Here is a 10,829-nt window from a genome sequence, read left to right as displayed (position 1 = left end):
TCCTTTTACAATACATCCTGACATGTTCCATATGCAGGGAAGTCATTAATAGTCCATAGTAAGACAGCTCTAAGCGAGAAAGTTTCTTGTCGATATGCATCATATGTTTCAACACCTATATCTCATAAGCATTTTAAGTCATCAATTAGAGGTGCTAAGTAAACATCAATATCATTTCCCGATTGTTTGGGACAAGATATCAACAATATGAGCATTATAAATTTTCTCTTCATACACAACCATAGAGGAAGATTATAAGTAATTATTAAAATTGGCCAACAACTATATGCAGAACTCATCGAACCATGGGGATTCATCCCGTCAGCTGATATGGCCAATCTAAGATTTCTTACCTCAGTAGCAAAATCTGGCCACTTGTGATCAACTATTTTCCAAGATGGTGCATCAGCTGGATGACGTAAGTATCCATCACGAAATCTTTTATTAGCATGCCAAGTCAACTCCTTAGATATCTCCTTATTTCGAAACATTCTTTGAAATCTTGGAATATGGGGGAAGTACCATAGAACCTTTACAGGAACTCCTTCCTTTATCGTATTTGTTTGGCCCAACTTCCACCTTGACATCCCGCAAGTAGGACAATTGATAAAATCCTCATACTCCTTCCGATATAAGATACAATCATTAGGGCAAGCATGAATTTTTAGGTAATTCATCCCCAATGCACATAAGCTTTTCTTTGCATCATAAGAAGATAAAGGCAATTCATTGTCATCTGGAAGGATTTCTCCTAACAAACTAAGTAAGTTAGTGAAACTTTTATCACTCCAACTATATTTGGCCTTCAAGTTGAATAATTTCACAACTGCAGATAACCTTGTAAATTTAGTGCATCCAAGATATAAAGGTTTCTCGGCATCTTCAAGTAGTTTATTGAATTGGGTTGGATTCTCGACATAACTATCAAATGTTGCATGTACCATATCTATTGGGTCCTCAGCAACATATTTTTGTTCATCTGGCCCTACTTGATCACTATCATTCTTTGAGTTCCCTATCGTAGCTCTTTCACCGTGTCATATCCATGTATGATATGTCAAATCTATACCATTACAATACATATGTGCTCTGATAGTTTGTACATTTCTCTTCTTTAAATTACCACATTTTGCACATGGGCCAGGTATTGCGTTACGATCATTAGCATTTGTCATTGCAAATTGCAACAAAGACTCTACTCCAAACTCATATTCATGTGATAGTCTATCCTTTAACATCCATTCTTTGTCCATTCTTATAACAACTAAATAACCAACAATGAGCTAACACCTTCAAAATAGTTATAAATAATCTACAAAATATTAACACAAACACAAGTTTAAAAATAACAGATAACAAAGGAAAGGTAGATAACAAAAAACAAAAATAAAAAATAACAACAGATATTAATTGCAAATATTTTAGAATATCAACAACAAAAGAAAACAGCAAATAGCAGCATATAACAAAAATAAAAACAACCATTTGATCATTCTGTAGCGAGCTAGGGAATAAGAGAATATAACTTACAAAATTTATCAACATAAATATCATAAGCATAATGTATATTGCCTAAAAAATTGACTCCTAAAGTAGGCAAAATGAGGTGAGCAAGACACTTTCCAAAATAAATAGGAGTGGTGAACAAATAATTTTTGAAGAGGATTGCACAATTTATTTCCTAGCATAAGAAGGACAAGAGTACTTCTCTATTGTGAATTCCAAACTAATACCACAAAGAACAAAATTTGCATTATTCTTGAATAATATCGTCTGAAAGGCAATTCAAATAATGATTGTAGAATAGTAAAATGACAGGCGGAATCAAATTACGATGGAAAACGATCCTAAACTGAAAAAAATATCCTACTTAAGAGACAATTTATACAAGTCTCAGCTTTTCATTGTTATAGGGGCAATAAAGGATAGAAAAGAACATCAAAAAAAGGTTGATCCAAATGAATGGAATTGTGAACAAAATTTCATTTTGCGATGGAATCATCTCCACCTCGTTTATAAATAGTTTTGTCTCCAAGAAGGAAACTTTCAGATTATTTATAAAAACAAAGAAACCCTCGGGTAATGCGCCTTACAGAATCATCCGGAGAGTACTCCCCTCAAGTCGAAATCAGACAAAGAAACAATAAACCATAAAATCAAAAGAACCAAAGCCAGAGAATAATTCGATCATCCGCATTCTACCAGAAATCTAAGAGCTGGAACAAACAACACCACGGAAAAATAATCTCATACCCTAAAATCCCACCAGCTGTGGCATCCTTGCAGAAAAGAATCGGTCGGAGACTGAGCGCAGAAGAAGAGCCCGGAGGCGGGAGGGCGGGAGGGGAGGGTGGGGAAGAGGTAGGTGTGGTGGGATCGATATGTCGTGGTCAATCACCTCAGCACCGGGATCTGCCGCTTGAGAGGAGGAGTTGGATGGAGAAGGTCGGCGTGAGATTTAGACGAGAACTAGGGCGTGAGAGGAGGAGTTGGGAGAAGGGTTCGGGAGGGATTCGATCGGAAGATAGGTGGGCGAGTGAAACTAGGGGTTTTCTACTCCTTACTTGATCCAACGGTTTATATTAATCTAGATTTAGATGAGGGCTTGACAATAGACAATGCTTTTTAAAAATTATTGTCATAGACACTAAAAAAATGCTAATAGACAACGCTTTTTAAGAAGCGTTATCTTTGACACATAAAAATCACTAATAGACAACGGTTTTTTAAAAATCGTTGTCTATTAATAAGAAAATAATGAAATAGACAACGCGTTTCACTAAAAGCGTTATTAAAAAAAAAGACAACACTTTTTTAAAAAAAAACGTTGTCTTTTAAGTGTTGTAAAATCCTAATTTTCTTGTAGTGTAGGAGTTTGGTGACCTCTACCCGGATTACTCTATCTTGCTCGAAGTGAAAGTTCATTTCTTTTGTTAGATAGACAAAGACTCTGGGATAACATTGAGTCAGTGTTCCATCAATGCACGCGACACCCTTGTGATTTCATGTAGCAACAAGAAAAAATGTCGACACCCTTGTGATTTCATGTAGCAACAAGAAAAAATGTCATGGTTCCAGATGAGACAAGCTATCAATCTCTCCTTTAATTTGAGTGTTAAGTCAGCTACTATTTAGGTGACTTGGCTAGGCAGATCAGGAATAATGGAAATTTCTTCCTTTTCTCCAACTAGCTATAATATAGATACTTCTTGTAAGGAATGTAGCCCTTTATTTTGAGTTCTCTAGATTTTATTGAGGTTAGTGTAAACTATATCCACATAACAACTATCGACAGTTCTTTGGTCTCCACTGACTGAGCCCATTTGATCAGCCACTGGCCGTGTGACAAATCCCGAAGTCACTCCGATGCTCAAGTTAGGATTTTCTTTGAGATGATGCATAGAAAGTGAACTAGGAGAAAGGAGATAGAACCTAGTGGAATTTCTGAAAAAAAAAAAAAAATCACCCTCCCTCTTGTTTTTTTTCCTTTATGAGTGCTTATATGCTCTTTTAAAGAGCATCTTCACATCATCCTAAATATCATCATCGTAGGGGCCAAAGAGGAGACTAGAGCCAACCTTTGTTGGTCGCCCCCACTCACACAGTGCCACATGTTAGCTAAGTTAGCATCTGGGGGACCGAGTTTGACAACTTTGTAACTGCCAGAGCATTCTCAGGATGCCACGTGTCTGAGAATATTGTCCCGCCATTCTCAAGATGGCACACATATGAGAATATTCACCGTTTCAGCTAGTGATTTCATACAGAAGGCAAACATATTTCAAGGATAGAGAAAGAGACGTTAGTATGGAGTGACTTTAAAGAAGTTGATGTATCACTTCACCGGAGAAGGAAGATGTTAGCAACTGAGGCTAAAGCAAATTCGTCGCTTGGGACTACGGGGTAGATTGAGATTGTGTCTTATGGCAAGGTGGAGTTTGAGACTAAGATGGAGCTTGATGTTAAGATGGAATATGAGACTGAGGTGGAGTCTGAGACTAAAATGAAGCCTGATGTTGAGATGGAATCTGAGACTGAGATGGAACCCGAGACAGAGATGATGTCTGAGATCAAGATGGAATCTGAGACTGAGATAGCATCTAGGACTATTTCCTTGGTCAGACATAGTTGGCAGCGAGGAACATGCTGGATCTTGTTTCAGCTAAGTTGACTGCCTTCCAGATTAAGTTTGACCCATTTTGACTTTGACAAATAGATCAATCTGTGAATTCGGGTGCTCAGGAGTGGTTCTGACCCCCGGATTCATAAAGAGTTGCTCATGAGTCGTGTGTGTATATATATATATATTCATAAAGAGTCGTGAATGTTACCTTACTTTATAGTATTCATCTTGCGAGCATCAAATATATTCTTTTTTAGATTTTAGGATTTAGAATTTAAAATTTAAGATTTAGATTATATATATATATATATATATATATATAGCTGATGATTTTAAATTATAGAATCGCCCATATGAAACCCCTCCCCCGATCGAACTGTCTCCTCAATAATTCATGACAGCGTTTATTTATTCTCTCTCTCTAGAAGCATCTAACTTCAATCAGCTCCGCCCCCTAATTATCGTACATTTAATCTCTTAAGTATGATAATTTAATTTTCAATTATGTATCGTACGATCTTTTTTTATTAGTGGGGTGCTAAATTTGAGATAGATTAATGTGTCCCAAAGACCGTTAACGATGCTAACTAAAAAAAATCAGCTTCCAGCTGCAATCCATGTTGATTTATCAATCATTTATTCAGGCGTTTTTTTTATCCAAATCTAACAGAACGATGCAATGATTGAAGGACTTCCATAATTGATTAGTTTTCTTCTCCTGAAAAACGTGCAACACACCTTTCAAAGTAAATATCTTATTATACGCACGATTTATATTTTAAAAAACTTTAAATCACACATCACTTCTTTTCTAAAATGAAAAAAAATCTAATATCTATATTTATTTTATTCTTTTAACTTTTGCGTTTTTAATAACTAATTACAAGATTTTTTTTTTGAGATTCATATTTTTTTTCTTTTTTAATTAAGAGATATTTTTAATTAAAGTACTTATTAAATAATTAAAATTTTATTTTTTACCTTAATTTAATTCGATATGATTCAAATAAAATAAAATTTTACTTTGATTTGAGATTTTAATAGATAGAAGGGCATTTTGCAAAAGTATTGTGCCTTTTATAAAATATAAAACATATGGAGTTTGATTTGAAAATCGCCCATACCCGTATTTTATCTGCCGACGGGCGACGGTGAGTGAGGGAGGGAGAGAGAGAGAGCAGAGGGTTGCGAGAGAGAGAGCGGTTGGTGAGCAGCTCGATGGCATCGGTGGAGGATGTGGTGGTAGGGAACAAGCAGGTGTTGCTGAAGCACTTCATCCCGGAAGGGGCGCCCAAGGAGACGGACATGGAGCTGGTGACGACGGGCACCATCCGGCTGCGGGTGCCGGAGGGCTCCAACGCCGTGCTCCTCAAGAACCTCTACCTGTCCTGCGACCCTTACATGCGGCCGCGCATGACCAAGCACGAGGATTCAAGCTACGTAGATGACTTCATCCCCGGCGCGGTATACAACCACGCGCCTCATGCCACTAACCCTAGATGATAATCATTCCATTTATTTAAAATTCTTCTAAAGAGGAGTTTTTGGAGATCTTGCAAAGTGTTTCTCTTTATTATTTATAAAGAGAAGGACGTCTGTAGGAAAAAAAAACCGTAGAGATGGATGTTCCATGATTCTTATGGCTAGAGACACTTGATTCATGTGACAGGGATTTGTTACTTTAGCTTGAGGGGAAAGACTAAGGGAGAAAAAAAAATAGTATTTTAATAATTTTTAAAAGAGTATGTGCATGGAAGATACTGGTGATTCATAGGGAATTAGTATCATGCCTCAGCCTGAACAGATCTCAGGAACCTTGCCAAGAGAAAGAAGGTAATGAGTGGGGAGTTAAAAAGGGCTTTTTAGTTTTATGACTTTTAGAGAAACTGATATTCGTGGAGGACAAAGCTGTTGGATTCATAGCAAATAGTGTATGCTTTCAGCTTGCATAGAGTGTTGTCTTTGCTTTGGAAAGTTTGAAATTTTGGATTGTTAATGGTGGAATAAAATAGCAGTAAGTAGGATGAGGGTTTGCTAGATCTTGAAAATTTGGTGATTCAACAGGCCTGATGCTCCTATTATGGAAGTGAGTACAAAATGAACTGAGAAGGATAATATACCGCAAAGAGAAGGAGGGATGGTTTCGATTGGCTACTGCATGTGGCCTAAATTTTGAAATTCTCTCTCACAAGGATACCAGTGTTTATTTTGAGTTTTACACCTTTGATGGCCATTTAATTTGGCTTGTTTGATGTCCTGGACTGACTGATCCTTTTGTGCTTTTACTAAGAATTTGCAGACATATGCTTTATAGTCAGAGTTTACTGAGAGTATGTATCTGTCATAGTCGATATTAGTCCCCTGATCTCTTTGCTAAAATTAACTTTATATGAAAAAGAATTCAAAGAAATAATGAAGCCTTGGATAGCTAGATCCAGTCAAATCTATGTGAATTTAGCTGTACAGATTTAATTTTTCGAGGTTTGACAGTAGTTTGTGTAAAGAAGTGAAACTTGATGAGGCAAACATTCCAGGTATTCTCTATTTGGAACAGTTATGCAACTAATGTCCTGAATCTACTGGTTGTCTCTGTTCAGTAAGACCAAAAAAAAAAAATTACAGGTTCTTCCGGTTTCAAGATCATGGGTTGATAATGTCTTACTAGTGCTGCTCTAACTTAATGGTAAATCATTTGCTTTATGGACTTGTTAAGATGTGAAGGCAAAAAGTAAGGTATGGATTGAAGGTAATCATAGGCTTTCATTTCAGAAGCATCAGCTTATGAACATTCTAAGTCATATTTCAAGAGTAACGATATGCATAAATGATATAGTCATACAAAACACTGATTCAATTTTAAAAAGTGTTTCTGTATCTTACAAGTTTCCCTTGAACAATGCAATGGTGATAATGTAAAACCAGTTATACATGTTGGCATGGGTTGCTAACTACAACTAAAATCCATTTGAATACTAGAAGATATAGTTCATAAAGGACAGGAGCAGCGGTTAGACAAATATAGTTCATACTAAATTTTCCATCATTGCTTGTATTCATTATACTCCAGTCAATGCATATCCCTCTTCCCCACATTTGTTTATCTTGATGTCATTTTTGTTCTTGTACAGCCAATAACTGGTTTCGGTGTTGGAAAAGTTGTGGACTCCAGCTACCCTGATTTTAGAACTGGTGACTATGTGTGGGGCCAAATTGGTTGGGAAGAGTATAGCCTCATCACAAAGCCACAAGGACTTTTCAAAATTCATCACCCTGAAATTCCACTTTCTTACTATATTGGTATTCTTGGTGAGTGTTGTTTTCTGCATAATTTTAATGAATATCGTGCATTCTGTCCTTTCTAATATGATAGCTGCACGTTAATCTGTCTACAACATGATAATTTAGTAGCAGCCATATTGAGACAAATTCTAGTTCAATCAAAGTGATACTAGTCGACCAAATATTCACTAACATTAATGTTTCCTTTTAGTGGCTGTACTGCTTTTTAGATTGATTTTTCACTAAACATAGAATGGACAAACCATATGAAGTGATAGAGAACAGTTGCAGTATTCATTCTTGTGCCTCAATTTCAAGATTGGGCTAAAGTGCAGAACATTATTTTTTCCTTCTTTCGGTAGGACCTTACTTTTCTTTTCCATAAAGTAGCAACTTTGCAGATATAAAGCACGCCCATTATCTTTTTCAAATTTCATAAAGCAGCAAGTTTACTAATATTAATCATATCTGTTATCTTTTATGTGACATTAATCACATCCATGAAGACCATGTTAGTCCTATGCTAGAAGTTTTAGTTAACAAACTTAAAAGTCACTTCTTAGTCAACAGATTCATACTCTAATAATAATTGGTGGCATATACTTTGTTTTGGGCAACAAATTCAACTCAAATTTTAATTTTGTAGTATGAGTTTACTAAGGCAAACAACGATGTCACTTCAAGACGAACTGCTATTTTCTGAGTTGAGATTAGCTATCATTTTTCTCACTCTTATAACAGTTCTACTGTTGTAATCTGTAGGTATGGTAGGTCTTACAGCTTATGTTGGATTTTATGACATTTGCTCTCCAAAGAAGGGGGAGCGTGTATTTGTATCTGCAGCAGCAGGTGCTGTTGGCCAAATTGTGGGACAATTTGCCAAACAATTTGGCTGTTATGTTGTCGGAAGTGCTGGTTCTGAGGAAAAGGTTTGACAAGCTTTGAATTGTTGTTTACTTCCACAAGTAAATTAGTTTGTGGCATGCTTACTTAAAGCATCTATTAAAAACAATGCGTATTTGGATCAAAATACTGCATCGAGTCAGATTAGGAAGGCTATTACAAATCACTTTTCTACAATAAAAACTGAATGCAAAGTCAAAGGCCTTATGTTTACATGGATAGATGTATGAAGTATTCATATTTATTTGATTATTGTTTCAAAGGCCTTATGTTGTAGAGTATCCAACATTTAATACATTGACATTTGGCAAAATGGAAAAGACTCTGACATATTATTGTAAACTTACAAAGACACATCAACTTATATTATCTGTAAATTGTTTAATATTCCTTTTCTTATTGTTCATTAGGTAAATCTTTTGAAGACTAAGTTTGGCTTCGACGAGGCTTTTAACTATAAGAAGGAACCTGATCTGACTAAAGCTTTGAAGAGGTTTTTCACTTGTCTGAATATGATTTATTGTTTTGAATGTCATGCAGCTGTTTTGCATAATGCATGCTCTGTTTTAAGTGACACTGCCTCCTGAGACCATTTAAAAGGTATGCGAGAATGGAAACTAATATTCTGTTTCTTGATGCTTCTGAGCCTAACAGAGTGTTTATATGAAAAGTAGGACAACATAAGAGCCTTCTATGATTATCCACAAAATTGATTCTTTCTGGACTAAGCATTTTATTCAAAGAATCATGTTTGTTAGATTTATATGTCATACAAAATGGATGAATTTAGCTTTAAAATAGAATGCTGTTTTAGCAATGTACTCTCAGTCAGAATCTACAGTAAGTCTGCATCATCTTGTAAAGGGTTGTCTTTGACCCAACAAATGGCTGCTTCATTGCATTATCCGCAAATGAGATTCGTTTCACAACTAGTCTCTTTTCTATGCAAGGGTAAGGTTAGGTACATTGAACTTTCCTAGATCCAACATTAGGTGGAGTTTGTTGCATTTGGAAAATCTTCCTAGTCTATAAAATGAGGATGGGCTACCAAAAGTATTTCATGGAACTCCTTTTGCAGTAACTTATGGTTCAAGCTTACAAGGTTTGGTTATTGGCACAGCACAAACTTGTAAAAAATACACTAGATTTTCAATTATACATTTCAGTTAATTTTTCATCTTTGCGCTAAAAGAGCTCTCTAATTTGTATGTTGTTAATATTCTCTATTTTGCAGGTACTTCCCTGAAGGCATTGATATCTACTTTGAGAATGTAGGTGGTTCAATGCTTGAAGCTGTTCTTCAAAACATGAGAATCAAAGGTCGAATTGCGGCTTGTGGGATGATTTCTCAGTACAACCTTGAAAAACCTGAAGGGGTGCACAACTTGTTTCTCATTGTTAGCAAGCGCATCCGGCTCGAAGGGTTCGTGATATTTGATCACTTTGGCAGCTATCCAGAGTTTGAAGAGAAGGTGGTGCAATTGATAAAGGAAGAGAAAATTAAGTATTTGGAAGACATAGTTGAAGGCCTTGAGAATGCCCCTGCAGCACTTATAGGTCTCTTCGAAGGGCGAAATGTCGGAAAACAGGTGGTTGTAGTCTCCCGCGAGTGACCCGGTTGTGAAAATTCGCATTAGCCAATAAATCAAGGATTGTAGAACGGCAACAAGTTTGTGATTGTTATTAGTATATTCAAACCTTGTTCCTGTGTGAAACTTTAATGGAAGAGAGAATATTCTCTTCCTATATGACTTGTGCATCTTTAGTTGCGGTTTGTGGATCTTGTGGCAAATAATAAATAAAATGTGCAACTTCGTTTTGTTATTTTTATATCTAATTGCTTTGGTAATAGTTTTTAATGGATATCAAACTAGCTAAGTAGATTTATCATGCTGAAGTTTAGATTGAAGCAAGTCATTTTTTTTCTGATTGTTTTTTCTCTCCTAAGAAAATCTACATACAGGGTAAATAATAAGTGATGTGTAAGGGGGGAGGCCCCACCCCGTCGCCATGGTGGAGGTCAGTGCCATGGTGGAGGTCAGAGTCAAGGTGGTCAAACGTTCCTATAACACCGGCCGATCAGGTAGCACACTCGCCCGATCGGGATAAGGAAGACCTGATCCGACATCATAACAGCTCGACAAGGTTCCTAGCTTCCGACGCTCAGAAAGACTGCTAGGTATCCGCAAGGGCACGCCGAGCGGCTTCCCCGCTCGACCTTATATAGAGCTACAAGAACAGAGAAGATTTGCAACCGAGCTATGCAAAAATAGAAAGGTGGTCGAGCGGCTTTCTCAAGACAGCGGAAGCACCGGTCGAGCGGCCTCCCTGCTCGGCCAGATAACACACTCATCTGAGTCCAGCGGCTATCCCGCTCGGCCCAATAAAAGACACTACTAGTTGGATATTATCTTTTTGGGAGCATGTGCCACTGACAGGTGGCATGGTCGGCGGCTAGTTCAGACTGAAGATCGTATGGCAGAAGCTTCCACTGTCACTTCAAAGATATGCTCGGCTCGTTAAG

At 36.9% G+C, this 10,829-nt stretch overlaps 1 protein-coding gene across 1 annotated transcript; it reads left to right on the top strand.

Annotated features, from left to right (window-relative positions):
• Positions 1-5,223: 5,223 nt before the first annotated feature.
• On the top strand, positions 5,224-10,129 carry LOC122006613 (2-alkenal reductase (NADP(+)-dependent)-like). Its single transcript, XM_042562180.1, has 5 exons — positions 5,224-5,587; positions 7,252-7,429; positions 8,165-8,331; positions 8,716-8,798; positions 9,540-10,129. The coding sequence occupies exons 1-5, from the start codon at positions 5,342-5,344 to the stop codon at positions 9,916-9,918; spliced, it is 1,053 nt and encodes a 350-aa protein (XP_042418114.1). The 5' UTR covers positions 5,224-5,341; the 3' UTR covers positions 9,919-10,129.
• Positions 10,130-10,829: the final 700 nt, after the last annotated feature.

This window comes from Zingiber officinale, chromosome 7B, assembly GCF_018446385.1.
Source record: "Zingiber officinale cultivar Zhangliang chromosome 7B, Zo_v1.1, whole genome shotgun sequence".
In the NCBI taxonomy this organism is placed as follows: domain Eukaryota; kingdom Viridiplantae; phylum Streptophyta; class Magnoliopsida; order Zingiberales; family Zingiberaceae; genus Zingiber; species Zingiber officinale.
The sequence above is the reverse complement of the archived record's forward strand: the minus strand, read 5'-3'. Positions and strand labels throughout refer to the sequence as shown.